Consider the following 14,073-nt stretch of genomic DNA (forward strand, 5'->3'; position numbering starts at 1 on the left):
GATCACAATTACAGTGATTAGCACTGAACTGCCAGCCATTTACTTCCAATTAGAGGCAAATCAGGGTTTAATGAGAGAGACAATGTAGAAAGATGATACAAATCGTGAATGTTAATGCAAATTTAAGACTGTATCCAGACCTGCTTAAAGTGACGCCGGAGGTCAAGACTCTCAATCTTTCTTATTCATACTGCTTGAAATGTATTATCACTCTCCCAATTTAAACCTTTCGTTCCTACCAATCGCATCTCTTCCAGATATGCGTACCTCATCTTTGTTACAGAGATGATGTTTTGCGATTAAGAAGCTTCAGTTCACAGTTCATAATATATATATATATATTTTTTTTTTACTTTTATAATGTTTTATGATGTTATGAAAATGTCTCTCCCAAAGGGACGACCAGAGACAGGAGTTCTTTCCCAAATGGAGGTGGCCAGAGGGACTGAGGACCAGCGTCCACTTGTGTGGGAATCTTTTTCTAATTAACCTCAAGATTGATGATCACTTGCAAAACTCAGCCGCAGGGTGCAGTTCTCAGACATTTCATTTCATATTAATGGAAAGCCATTTAAGAGGAATCTTTAAATACTTCAGGGTATTATGCGTATTTTAGGGTGTTTATACATTTTGTAACTTCATTTTAACAGTGATTGTCCTTTTGAAGCTATAAATCAGCATTGAACATGGCATGCAAATTAATCAATGCTAAGTGGAATGCCACAATATCTATTCCATCTAATCCAATTCATGAATAAATTGAGCTTTATTTACACATTTTTGGTTTATAATTATTTACATTTATTATGCACAAAATGCAAATAATTTATAAAACTCAACCCCCAGTTCAAACAGAAAGGCAATGTATATGATCTTTTCTTATTTTAAGCATACACTGTCATTCAAAAATCTGCGAATTAAGTTTCTTATGCTCGCCAAGGTTGCATTGATCAAAAATAAAAATTGTAATACTGTAAAATAATTGATTGTTTTCAATTGTAATATATTTTAAAATGTAATTTATCCTTCAGAAATCATTATAAAATGCTGCTCAGAAAAATGTTTCACTATTACTAGAAACTTGTCTTTTGAAAATCATATTTCCCATGTTACAAAAACAGCATTCTTCCATCTTAGAAACATTGTCAAGCTCCGAAACATGTTACCTGTTTCTGATGCAGAAAAGCTAGTTCATGCATTCATGACCTCTAGACTGGACTATTGTAATGCACTGCTAGGTGGTTGTCCTGCATCTTCAATAAACAAGCTACAGGTAGTCCAAAATGCAGCGGCTAGAGTCCTTACCAGGTCAAGAAAATATGATCATATTACCCCAATTTTACAGTCTCTGCACTGGCTACCTATTAAGTTCCGTATCAGTTACAAAATAGTATTACTTACCTATAAGGCACTTAATAGGTTTGCTCCTACGTACCTAACTAGTCTTCTACCACGCTACAATCCATCACGCTCCCTAAGGTCGCAAAACTCTGGACTTTTGGTAGTACCTAGGATAGCAAAGTCCACTAAAGGAGGTATCCAGTAGGATAATAGCGCGGTAAATTTGCAAACGGTCCCTAAAGTAGGGATGGGCGATACCCCTTATTTTGTTTTCGATACGATACCGATATTTTTCAAGGCAGTATCGTCGATATCGATACCGATTCGATACTTCTGCACTAAACTTTTAAATTATGAAATTTATGAAATTATTCAATTACTAAGAGTTTTATTCTGACAGTGTATGATTTCTATTGGCATTACAGAATAGAACATGATCAATATTATCTTTCAACGTTCAATTTAAGTAACTGTAATTGCACAAACTATGTAAGCTACAATTTCAATTTGTTTATTGTGAAATAACTCAAACATTTATGTTTTTTTTCTCTGTCCTCTGATAAGCATTGTTCAGGGCTGCCATTCCCAAAAGCTTTAATGCTTTCTTATGATACTTTTGGGAAAGGCAGCCCTGTTTGAATGCACTGTCAGCAGTGCGTGAACGCTCTCTGTGATTGATTGGTTTTGTCTTGCAACATTTGCGTGTGTTCAGATGAGCAGGAAAATAGTTCTATCCTACACAATTACTCGCTAACAAAGGTTATTCGTCCAATTCAATGCATATCGTACGCATTATTATTTTTGTTAAATAAACAAAACCACTGGTAAATAAAACGCACCTTAGTATCGATACTTTCGATACTCGCCAGTATCGATATATATATCGATACTTCGGATCGATACGCCCATCCCTACCCTAAAGCAGCCTAGGCGAATATCCAGCGAATATCAAACCTAAAACCGCGCTTAGGATAATGTCTAATAAATATCTGTTCTGTTCATAAAGAGCCTCGCTCTCCAGAGTAAAAACACCCACACACGAACCATCATCACTTGCATTTTTAATGCAATGCCTAGTATATTAAGAAAAGAGAGGCGAAGAAATGAAAGAGAGATGCACCTCTGGCCTTGTTGATGTTTTTTGCTCTCTCCTCTCAGCCTTTCCCATATCAGGCCTGCTTCAAACATCTGAAAGAACAGGAAATGAAGGCACCCATATCACAGGCTAATAAAACAACAATAGTGATAGCAGCCCGGCCAAAACTATCGGTGTAGACGACACAGTCATCAGCGGGAGAACCGCCACTACAGGCACTCTAACACTCAACACATCCACAACCTGGTGCACCTCGCGTCTACACACCTAACAACCGAGCGAGGTGAGGCTTTTACACCTTCTAGTGAGATTACAAATCGAAATAAAGGGATTCCAATATAGCGTAGGCCTACTCTAGCTTTAATTTAAAAAAGCCATATTGGAAGGTAAGATGGTTAATTAAATAGTTAAGCTATTTAAATAACCGTTACAAGTTTATAAAGAGTTCAAGAAGAAGTGAGAGATGGAAGTAGCCTATCTATGCAGCAGGTGTACTACTACTAACAAGTAACCTTGACCCAACCGTGCCACCTAGTGCACATACAGCAGTGTTACAAATTTCATTGCGCCTCATGCTATTTGCTTCTTTATTATTTATAGCAGCTATTAATCAAACTCCATTTACAGTTCTCTTTTACTATAATACCTTTCAAAGGTTTGGGGTAAGATTTTTTGAAATACATTAATACATAATTCGAAAAATATGCGTTAAATTGACCAAGTGTGGCAGTAAAGAAATTAAAAAAAAGTTACAAAACATTTCTATTCCAATTAAAATACAGTTCTTTTGAATATTCTACTCAACAATCCTGAAAACAATTAATCATGGTTTCCACAAAAATATTAAGCAGCACATCTGTTTTCAACATCGATATCAGTAAAAAACAATGTTGCACCGGTATATTAGCATGATTTCTGAAGGATCATGTGACAATGAAAACTTAGTAATAGCTGAATTTTCAGTAGCCTTATAATGTAATAATATTTCACAATAATACCATTTTTACTGCATTTTTCACCAAGTAAATACAACCATGGTGAGCATAAGAGAGATCAAGTTTATTAACCGATTACCAACTCCAAACTTTTTTGGGGCATAGTGTATAGTGTAGGTTCTCCTCAAAGCAGCCTAATGTTAAATGATGTATACAAAGGCACAAGTGTGATGGAGGGTTTCAGAAATTCAATAATTTTGCAATTGAATTTATCACAAATCTTAATTATGTCATCTTTACTTGCCAAACTCATGTGCAGACAATAACCTTTTTTATTTTAAGTAACATTAAAAATCAGGTCCAGACAATCAAAAGTTAATTATACGCGGTACACAAAAGTGATAATTATGAGCAGATTCAATCTGAATACTGTTCTATCCTCACTATTCAAACATTGTATTTCAAAAGACACTGAACCAGCGTGCTGAATTAGAGCTAAACTCTGCACAGAATACTGCTTCCAAATAAGAGTTCCTTCACTAACAGGGATCAATATCACCGATGCGTGCAAACGAAGTCAAGATTCGCCCTTCACTTTCATTTAACTTGTCCAGTACAAATGGCACTGTAAAAGCACAGCATTTCCCTTGCTTGGAAATAAAATCTTTCATGCTTGAAACAGTTAAAAGCTCACAACAAAAACAGTGCTGCTGTTATGGCTAAATATTTTAAGACCGCAATAAAATGCTTGTGTAAACCTTTTGATATTATAAAACAGCATTTTAAGTTTATTACAGAAAATATACAAGCTGCAATAAATTTTAATTCTCAATATATGAAACTAAACATATGCAAAGCTTTAACCAAGCTATGCATTTGACAGGTAGATATGGCACCTGAGACTGTCTCTGTCCATATATCTGTTAAACATTTCTTGAGTAGTCAAGAAATCTAAGTTTTGAACAAATTTAAAAACCATTATAAGATTTAATCTGTATTGTCCAGAAACCAAACAAAATAGCTAATTAAATTGCTAATTCATATTTTATACCGGAGAGAGTCAAAGTAGACAAAAAGAAACCCTGAATAATGACCTCAGATAACAATTTTGATCTTCAGATTCTAAGACATATGAACTCATTTGAAGATGTCACTCTTAGAACATTAAAGTTCTTTTAGTAAACAATTCCTGATTAAAAATAAATAAATGACCTGAAGTTAAAAACTTTCTAACATGTGAATGCAAAATGATTATCTAGACCATGATGTTTTTGTCTGAAAATAACATTTGGCACTATCTTAATGGATCCCTTATTTCTTTTCTTTCTTGTTTTTTGATGCATGTACGAGCTGGTCTTTATAAGCAAAGCTACCTTGCATCATCATGCATCATCATCATCATCTGAGAATTTGAATTTGGCATAAACAACTAGCATAACCACTGACATGACCACACACAAGGAGCCAACTACTAAATAAGCAATGCCCAAGAAGTCATTCTTCCCTCCCATCCAAGACACGTTGCTGAAGACCACCTTCTTACGTCCATCAAAACTCAGCACTGGGTAGTCTGGAAATGATGTGGTTAAGAAACAAACATGGTTCATTCATGCTGCATGTGAACATCTCTATTGCATTTTTTTTTTAAACTGTCCTTTCCCCAGACAACAAGCGCTTCTGAAACTTTGCCTTAAAGGTGTTTGTTGCACAGGCAGTCATTTTGGACACATTTTGACACCTGAAGAAAAAGCAGGTGTTCAGTCACCAATACTATTGTAGAAATCCTCTATTCACTATCAGCCATAAATAATTTATTACACAAGCAAAAATGACAATAACAGGAGGGTTAAAAAGATAAAGCGAGATTTCGTCATGTGGTCCCTTTTGAAAGAAATTAATACTTCATTCAGCAAGGCTGAATTAAATTGATCAAAAGTGGCAGTAACAACTTTTATGTTACATTATGTTACAAAACGATAAAAACACAATTTTAAAAAATCTGTATTCTACATTGATAATAATAAGAAATGTTGCACCAAATCAGCATATGTGAACTTGGACCACAAAACCAGTCATAAGGGTCAATTTTTCATAATTGAGATTTATACAGCATCTAAAAGCTGAATAAATAAGCTTTCCATGATGTATGGCTTTATACAACTATTTGAAAATCTGGAATCTGAGGGTGCAAAAAAAAAAAGCAGTGTTACAAATTTCATTGCGCCTCATGCTATTTGCTTCTTTATTATTTATAGCAGCTATTAATCAAACTCCATTTACAGTTCTCTTTTACTATAATACCTTTCAAAGGTTTGGGGTAAGATTTTTTGAAATACATTAATACATAATTCGAAAAATATGCGTTAAATTGACCAAGTGTGGCAGTAAAGAAATTTAAAAAAAGTTACAAAACATTTCTATTTCAATTAAAATACAGTTCTTTTGAATATTCTACTCAACAATCCTGAAAACAATTAATCATGGTTTCCACAAAAATATTAAGCAGCACATCTGTTTTCAACATCGATATCAGTAAAAAACAATGTTGCACCGGTATATTAGCATGATTTCTGAAGGATCATGTGACAATGAAAACTTAGTAATAGCTGAATTTTCAGTAGCCTTATAATGTAATAATATTTCACAATAATACCATTTTTACTGCATTTTTCACCAAGTAAATACAACCATGGTGAGCATAAGAGAGATCAAGTTTATTAACCGATTACCAACTCCAAACTTTTTTGGGGCATAGTGTATAGTGTAGGTTCTCCTCAAAGCAGCCTAATGTTAAATGATGTATACAAAGGCACAAGTGTGATGGAGGGTTTCAGAAATTCAATAATTTTGCAATTGAATTTATCACAAATCTTAATTATGTCATCTTTACTTGCCAAACTCATGTGCAGACAATAACCTTTTTTATTTTAAGTAACATTAAAAATCAGGTCCAGACAATCAAAAGTTAATTATACGCGGTACACAAAAGTGATAATTATGAGCAGATTCAATCTGAATACTGTTCTATCCTCACTATTCAAACATTGTATTTCAAAAGACACTGAACCAGCGTGCTGAATTAGAGCTAAACTCTGCACAGAATACTGCTTCCAAATAAGAGTTCCTTCACTAACAGGGATCAATATCACCGATGCGTGCAAACGAAGTCAAGATTCGCCCTTCACTTTCATTTAACTTGTCCAGTACAAATGGCACTGTAAAAGCACAGCATTTCCCTTGCTTGGAAATAAAATCTTTCATGCTTGAAACAGTTAAAAGCTCACAACAAAAACAGTGCTGCTGTTATGGCTAAATATTTTAAGACCGCAATAAAATGCTTGTGTAAACCTTTTGATATTATAAAACAGCATTTTAAGTTTATTACAGAAAATATACAAGCTGCAATAAATTTTAATTCTCAATATATGAAACTAAACATATGCAAAGCTTTAACCAAGCTATGCATTTGACAGGTAGATATGGCACCTGAGACTGTCTCTGTCCATATATCTGTTAAACATTTCTTGAGTAGTCAAGAAATCTAAGTTTTGAACAAATTTAAAAACCATTATAAGATTTAATCTGTATTGTCCAGAAACCAAACAAAATAGCTAATTAAATTGCTAATTCATATTTTATACCGGAGAGAGTCAAAGTAGACAAAAAGAAACCCTGAATAATGACCTCAGATAACAATTTTGATCTTCAGATTCTAAGACATATGAACTCATTTGAAGATGTCACTCTTAGAACATTAAAGTTCTTTTAGTAAACAATTCCTGATTAAAAATAAATAAATGACCTGAAGTTAAAAACTTTCTAACATGTGAATGCAAAATGATTATCTAGACCATGATGTTTTTGTCTGAAAATAACATTTGGCACTATCTTAATGGATCCCTTATTTCTTTTCTTTCTTGTTTTTTGATGCATGTACGAGCTGGTCTTTATAAGCAAAGCTACCTTGCATCATCATGCATCATCATCATCATCTGAGAATTTGAATTTGGCATAAACAACTAGCATAACCACTGACATGACCACACACAAGGAGCCAACTACTAAATAAGCAATGCCCAAGAAGTCATTCTTCCCTCCCATCCAAGACACGTTGCTGAAGACCACCTTCTTACGTCCATCAAAACTCAGCACTGGGTAGTCTGGAAATGATGTGGTTAAGAAACAAACATGGTTCATTCATGCTGCATGTGAACATCTCTATTGCATTTTTTTTTAAACTGTCCTTTCCCCAGACAACAAGCGCTTCTGAAACTTTGCCTTAAAGGTGTTTGTTGCACAGGCAGTCATTTTGGACACATTTTGACACCTGAAGAAAAAGCAGGTGTTCAGTCACCAATACTATTGTAGAAATCCTCTATTCACTATCAGCCATAAATAATTTATTACACAAGCAAAAATGACAATAACAGGAGGGTTAAAAAGATAAAGCGAGATTTCGTCATGTGGTCCCTTTTGAAAGAAATTAATACTTCATTCAGCAAGGCTGAATTAAATTGGCAGTAACAACTTTTATGTTACATTATGTTACAAAACGATAAAAACACAATTTAAAAAAATCTGTATTCTACATTGATAATAATAAGAAATGTTGCACCAAATCAGCATATGTGAACTTGGACCACAAAACCAGTCATAAGGGTCAATTTTTCATAATTGAGATTTATACAGCATCTAAAAGCTGAATAAATAAGCTTTCCATGATGTATGGCTTTATACAACTATTTGAAAATCTGGAATCTGAGGGTGCAAAAAAAAAATAAAAATCTAAATATTGAGAAAATCGCCTTTAAAGTTGTCCAAATGAAGTTCTTAGCAATGCATATTACTAATCAAAAATTAAGTTTTAATATATTTACAGTAGGAAATTTACAAAATATCTTAATGGAACATGATCCTTACTTAATATCCTAATGATTTTTGGTATAAAAGAAAAATCTATAATTTTGACCCATACAATTTTTGGCTATTGCTACAAATATACCCCACAGCGACTTATGATGTTAAACATTTTTTCAAAAGTAAAATTAATTTCCTTTTGTGGAAAACTTGTGTATAAGGAGAATTTTTTTTTTTTTTTTTACAAAAGTGTACCTTTAAGACAAGATCTGCTTTTTTGACCGTTATGCCTTTTCATCGATTTACATATTCAAAACCCTTGTTTGTTGCTTCTATATTCTGCACTGGACCAGCTTAAAGCCACACCCAACCTGTAAATCCTACAAACTTGGTCAAATGAATAAAACATAAAAATCCTATTATTAATCCCTACGTCTTGAGTGAGTTTTGACTTTCATGAGAAGGATACTGTAATGCACTTTCAGAGAGTAGTTTCCAGCAGGGAGCCCCGCGGCATAATCACCATCTGTGATTCGCCGGTACAGCTTCCTGAACTGAGGAAGTGCAGCTCTCCTCATCCACACAAGAAAGTCTTGGTTCAGGAAACCATTGTTGTTTGGGTCTGTGAGGTCCAGCTCATATGCCGGCTTGGGCCAGTTTATGGGCTTCACTGTACCTGTTAATCAGCATTAATAAAGATAAAGAATTTCAGTTCAATTCCAAGTCTCAAATCAACGTAACTAAAAACTTTAGGGCTAAGTACCATCGAAAGATTTTGCAAAGGAGCTATTCACAGACGAAGGGTTCCTGTACTTTATGTTGTAATCAGTCCACCAGGAGATTCCTTTACCATCTAATGGCACCTGCTTCTTCGTACCATTGATTATTTGGTAGAGCTCAAATGTGTCTTTGCAGAAACACATAAACAAATGATTAGTTATGCATTTCAGAGCTAAATTCATTCATTTAATCTACAAATCTGAAATGATACCATTGAAAATGCTATTTGCTATAGCTCCACATGGGACAATGGGGTTCTTTTCGGAGTCATACGCATATGGAGAGCAATCTGCTTCTGGACTCTAGAAAGTCAGATGAAAATAAAAACAAGGAAAGTAGGACTCATTACATAAAAAGAAAGATCCAAAAGCTAAAACAACATTTAAAAGATTGTTCATGCCAAATGCAAACCTTGAAGTATCCTGTATCGCCAGTGAGCTGATAATAGTCTTTTGACACACCATATTTTCTGAAGTTCTGGTAGTAATTAGACAGGCCATAGTAAAAGAAGACAGGGCCCTGAAAGCACCACAGACATTATCAGTCACTTTCTAACTGAGAGAGAAAGAAAAATCAGGCTTCAAAACAGACTTTACCGAAAATAATGTGCTGAGGGAGAATGTGACTTCACAGGTGCAGTTTTGGTTACTTAGGATCGTACAGCGGAAACAGGGTGAATCCTTCTCAAAGCCTGTGTAATCCATCTGTGACATGGTGAGAAAAGAGAGCATTAATCTTGAATTAATGTCTCTCACCTTGCACAAAAGACCACGGCATGACAGCACCTCCAAACTAACTCAACTACTAGGCACGCCACTAATGTAGAGCCAGGGGTTCATTAACTCTAAAACAGACTTGAATGTTTAAATAGTGTTGTCTATCCTTTAACAAACAACCAATAACAGACCTCAGTACATTTGTTTGAACTAATAGATATGCTACTTAATCAAAGGATGAACAAACTCTACCATACAATGCCATGTCATCCACCCAGTGAACTGTTTTCTGTTGTTGTCCCACAGTAAATGCTTACCTCCCACACTTGGATGGTCTGTGAGGTCAGAAAGAGGCCAATTCCGATGCCTATGAAAGCCAAACCAATGAGGAGAAAGCTGGGAATGACGATGCCAGCGGAGAGTATGGGCTGCCATGCCGGGAGCCGTTGCTGCGTGAATGCTGTGTTGTCAGGCCGTTTAGCTGCCTCTCCCTCATTCTTCATCCTGATGTCCTCTGAAAGGAAGGACAAGCTTACTGTGTGCACCTACATTTCATAGATAAAATAATAATACTCTTTTAAAAGCCCAAAGGAAAAGAGATCAGAGTGCAGTGCAACAAATAATACATCAAACACTGGATGTTTCTTCATCTTTGGGAACTTTTGTAACCCAGGAGTTTATATTTTATTAAAAATAACAGATTTTACCCTTTACCTTTTTGTTATATGAAGGTTACATTTAAAGCTGTACTGGAAACATTTTTTTTTTTACTACGCCTTCACCATTCGTGACTTTTCAAAGGAATTTTTATGTATCGATTGTATTATTTTAGCGTTGTCCCAATATTTTTAAATATGAAAATACATCATAAAAAGATGAATTAATGTTAACTATCTACTACTGTAAACCATTTAAAGATTTGTGTGAAAATTATTAATATACATTTATTTAAAAAAAAAATAATAATAATCTTCAGTTGTGGTTTCCACCTCACAGAACAATAACAGTTAACAGCATGCTTGAGATCAAATATGACACGTGACGAAATAAAGAACTATAAATACATTTTTAAAAACATACATTTTCATGTAGTAAGCATAATTTCTAATCAAGATTTCATTTTGCCACATTATGGAAAAAGGGTAAAAATATAGGCTAGTTTAATTGTGTGTATTCATAAAGCATGAAAATGAAGTTGACCATTTTATTCCAAAAATGTTTAAAATGACATTTCCATCACAGAATGTTATTAGTCATATGATGCAATTTCACATTTTCCTTTCTCTTTGGAGTCTTACAAGCTGTTCGTGCATATATAAGATCCCTAAAGTTGCAAAGACTAACGTCTCAAATCCAAAGAGATATTCTTTACAAAAGTTAAAGGAACACTCCATTTTCGTTTTAGGAGGGCGTGGACGAGCCTTAAAGGACCACTCCATTTTTGAAAATAGGCTCATTTTCCAACTCCCCTGGAGTTAAACAGTTGAGTTTTACCATTTTTAAATCCATTCAGCCGATCTCCGGGTCTGGCGGTAGCACTTTTAGCGGTAACTGAGTATAGTTCCTAGCCATATCGGCCTAGAAAATCACAACTTTTCATTTTCCGTCGGTCTTAGTACATGATGCAACTACAGAAGAGTCAAGTTTTAAATAGGAAAAATATAGAAACTCTTTGGTCATTTTTGAGCGAGATGCTAACGGTCTAGTCAGATTCAATGATCTATGCTAAGCTACAGCTAAAAGTGCTACCGCCAGACCCGGAGATCGGCTGAATGGATTCGAAAACAGTAAAACTCAACTGTTTAACTCCAGGGGAGTTGGAAAATGAGCCTATTTTCAAAAATGGAGTGTTCCTTTAAGGCTCGTCCACGCCCTCCTAAAACGCCTCGTTTAAAAACGCCCCCACATGTCTACGTCACTGTGTGAGAAGATTTGCATAACGCCGCCCAAATGTTCACGCAAAGAAAGAAGGCGTAACTTTTATTCTCACTGTAGTATTGTTGCCGCCGCCATGCCGTGGAGACGCTGTGTGTTTCGTTGTGAAAGTGAAAATACTTTGTTTGGCCTTCCAAAAGAGGACAACATCCGCTTTCTCGTGCCTAGAGCTGATACGTGCTGGTCGCTGAGGAAATACATCAACTTCGCGCTGTGGATCGGCTTTCACCGTGGACGAAGCGGAGTCCAGCCCGGGGTAGTCACAAATGGTTGCCGCAAGCCCACCGGCCGCTCCTTCGTCGAATCCGCCGGCCGCGCCGTACTCAAGCCCGCCGGCCGTTCCTCACTCAAGCCCGCCGTGTGTGACGCTGCGTTTTGTTGTGAAAGCAAAACTACTTTGTTTGGCCTTCCAAAAGAGGACACAACTAGAAATCTGTGGTTAATGTTTTTGTCTCGTCGCTCCATCACAGTATTGTAAGGGGCGTAACATTACCGTCACACGCTTGAGGAATTCGGCCAATCACAAAGCACTGGATAGCTGGCCAATCAGAGCACACCTCGCTTTTCAGACCGATGAGCTTTGTAAAAATCGATGCGTTTCAGAAAGGTGGGGCATTGAGCAGAAACAATAATGTAATATGGAAAAAAATTGTTTTTTTTAACCTTAAACTGCATACACACATTTCATTACACCAAATACACAAAATAATGTTATTTTTAGCAACATCATATGACCCCTTTAAATGCATAACTGATACATGACTTGAGATATGGTGAAGATTAGTTAAAAATGACCATTATTCTTTGATGCATGTCTACTGACAAGGTATATTAACTGTACAATGAAGACAAATAAATAGTCTAAAGGCAATAAAAAGTATTTAAATACATCTGACTTAAACTAATGGAATTATTATGGACCCTCATAAATCCATTAACTCTCAGTTTACGTCCATTGTTATAAAAACAGCTCAAAAGTTTGGCTAACATGATAAAGACAAAAAAAAAAAAGATATTTGTAAGAATGACCTGCACTACAACAACAACGGGTGACGTCGGTAGGAAAAACAGGAAAATCTCGATCACAATCACTCACTCCCAGAGTAGAAACTTTAAAGCTTTATAAACAGATAAAAACTTACCTTTAGAAAAATATCAGCGCGGTCAGTTTGGCTTATTATAGGTGATTTCTTTAATACATCGGGAAGAATTGTACATCGACCGGAGACAAAGCTTCACACAGCTCCGTACCAACCTGTTTTACCTGTCCGACCCGCACCTGGATCAACTTTTCCGCTTTGCGTAAACGCACCTCCCACTGCGCCTACGTCACATACATGACTCCTCCCAGTGGCTAGAAGGGATACAGCAAAAACCGGAAGCTAACAATAAATGGCATTTTCTACATATTAGATTTTATTAACGTTTACACACACCCCAACCCTAAACCTACCCCTTACAATAATGCAAAAATAGTAATTATTGTTGTACAGTGTGAGAAAAAAATACGCTATATTGATGTGCGCATGCCCAGTAGTTTTTGCTGTATCCCATCTAGCCTTAACCCAGTTCCACTTCTGTCCGGTGGATTGTTATAATGGTTTATTATAGAAAAATATATAAATATATTTTTTGTAAGTCTTAAACATTGTTATTTATTTACTAAATCTCATATTCATTAATATAAATTTGTTGTAAAAAAATATATACTATTTAGACTACAACTAGTTTCTATGAAAACATTGTCACATAGTTTTCTACAGAGTAGTAAATGATGTCCATGTTGCACTTATACATTGTTTAGCAGGGGCCTGTTTCATAAAACAAGTTTACCAAAAAAAAACAGGTTTATTTCAGAAAGTCTGGCTTATTGTCAGTTGATTTGATTCAAAATAAGTCAGACTAACTGAAATAAGCCTGGCTTATTTGGTAAACATTTTTATGTCAAATTATTTAAATATAACGACCTTTATTTTAAATAAATTTAAGACAATCTGTGTCTCCCTTGCTAATTTACCGAGGTCCTCTAGTGAGCCCTGAGGGCCCCTTATACACTTGAGTCAATTTAAGTCATGGGACCTTTTTTGTCATTGATTCAGGTGAAGTTCGCATTCATATGAACGTTGCATGCCAAATTTGCATAAATTGAACCTGACTTTCTGAAACATTTGATCGATTGCTCTTTTACCCTATTACAACCCTGGGCAGTTTAGAGCCCGCCCTCTGTACCCTCGTCGCCTACCCGGATTGGTTGTGCGATTCCTGTAGGGACAGCCGTCTGTTTCTTTGTGCTAGACTCCCCATAGCCGCGAGGAGGTAAATATGAATAATATTTTTTATAAACAGATCGCAAGACGGCATATGAGACTAACGCATAAAATGTTTAATATTTTATGTCATAATTGTAATTAAT

The 14,073-nt window shown here is 35.5% G+C and overlaps 1 protein-coding gene across 3 annotated transcripts in view; it reads right to left on the reverse strand.

Moving 5' to 3' along the window:
- Nucleotides 1–6,065: 6,065 nt before the first annotated feature.
- tmem30b (transmembrane protein 30B) overlaps nt 6,066–14,073 on the reverse strand; it is a 9,952-nt gene continuing 1,944 nt past the window's right edge. Inside the window, exons 1-8 of one of the 3 annotated variants that reach the window (XM_016268318.1) lie at nt 12,803–12,971; nt 10,043–10,239; nt 9,606–9,713; nt 9,421–9,528; nt 9,221–9,311; nt 8,993–9,136; nt 8,699–8,905; nt 6,066–7,532 (exon numbers count right to left, since the gene is read on the reverse strand). In XM_016268318.1, the coding sequence (XP_016123804.1) occupies nt 7,345–7,532; nt 8,699–8,905; nt 8,993–9,136; nt 9,221–9,311; nt 9,421–9,528; nt 9,606–9,713; nt 10,043–10,228 (1,032 nt within the window). In that variant the 5' untranslated portion in view covers nt 10,229–10,239; nt 12,803–12,971 and the 3' untranslated portion in view covers nt 6,066–7,344. Of the gene's footprint in view, nt 7,533–8,698; nt 8,906–8,992; nt 9,137–9,220; nt 9,312–9,420; nt 9,529–9,605; nt 9,714–10,042; nt 10,271–12,802; nt 12,972–14,073 lie in introns of those variants that run through there. The other 2 variants (XM_016268333.1, XM_016268326.1) reach the window with 2 other exon arrangements.

This window comes from Sinocyclocheilus grahami, unplaced genomic scaffold (genome assembly GCF_001515645.1).
Source record: "Sinocyclocheilus grahami isolate Dianchi unplaced genomic scaffold, SAMN03320097.WGS_v1.1 scaffold4.1, whole genome shotgun sequence".
Taxonomy (NCBI): Eukaryota; Metazoa; Chordata; class Actinopteri; order Cypriniformes; family Cyprinidae; genus Sinocyclocheilus; species Sinocyclocheilus grahami.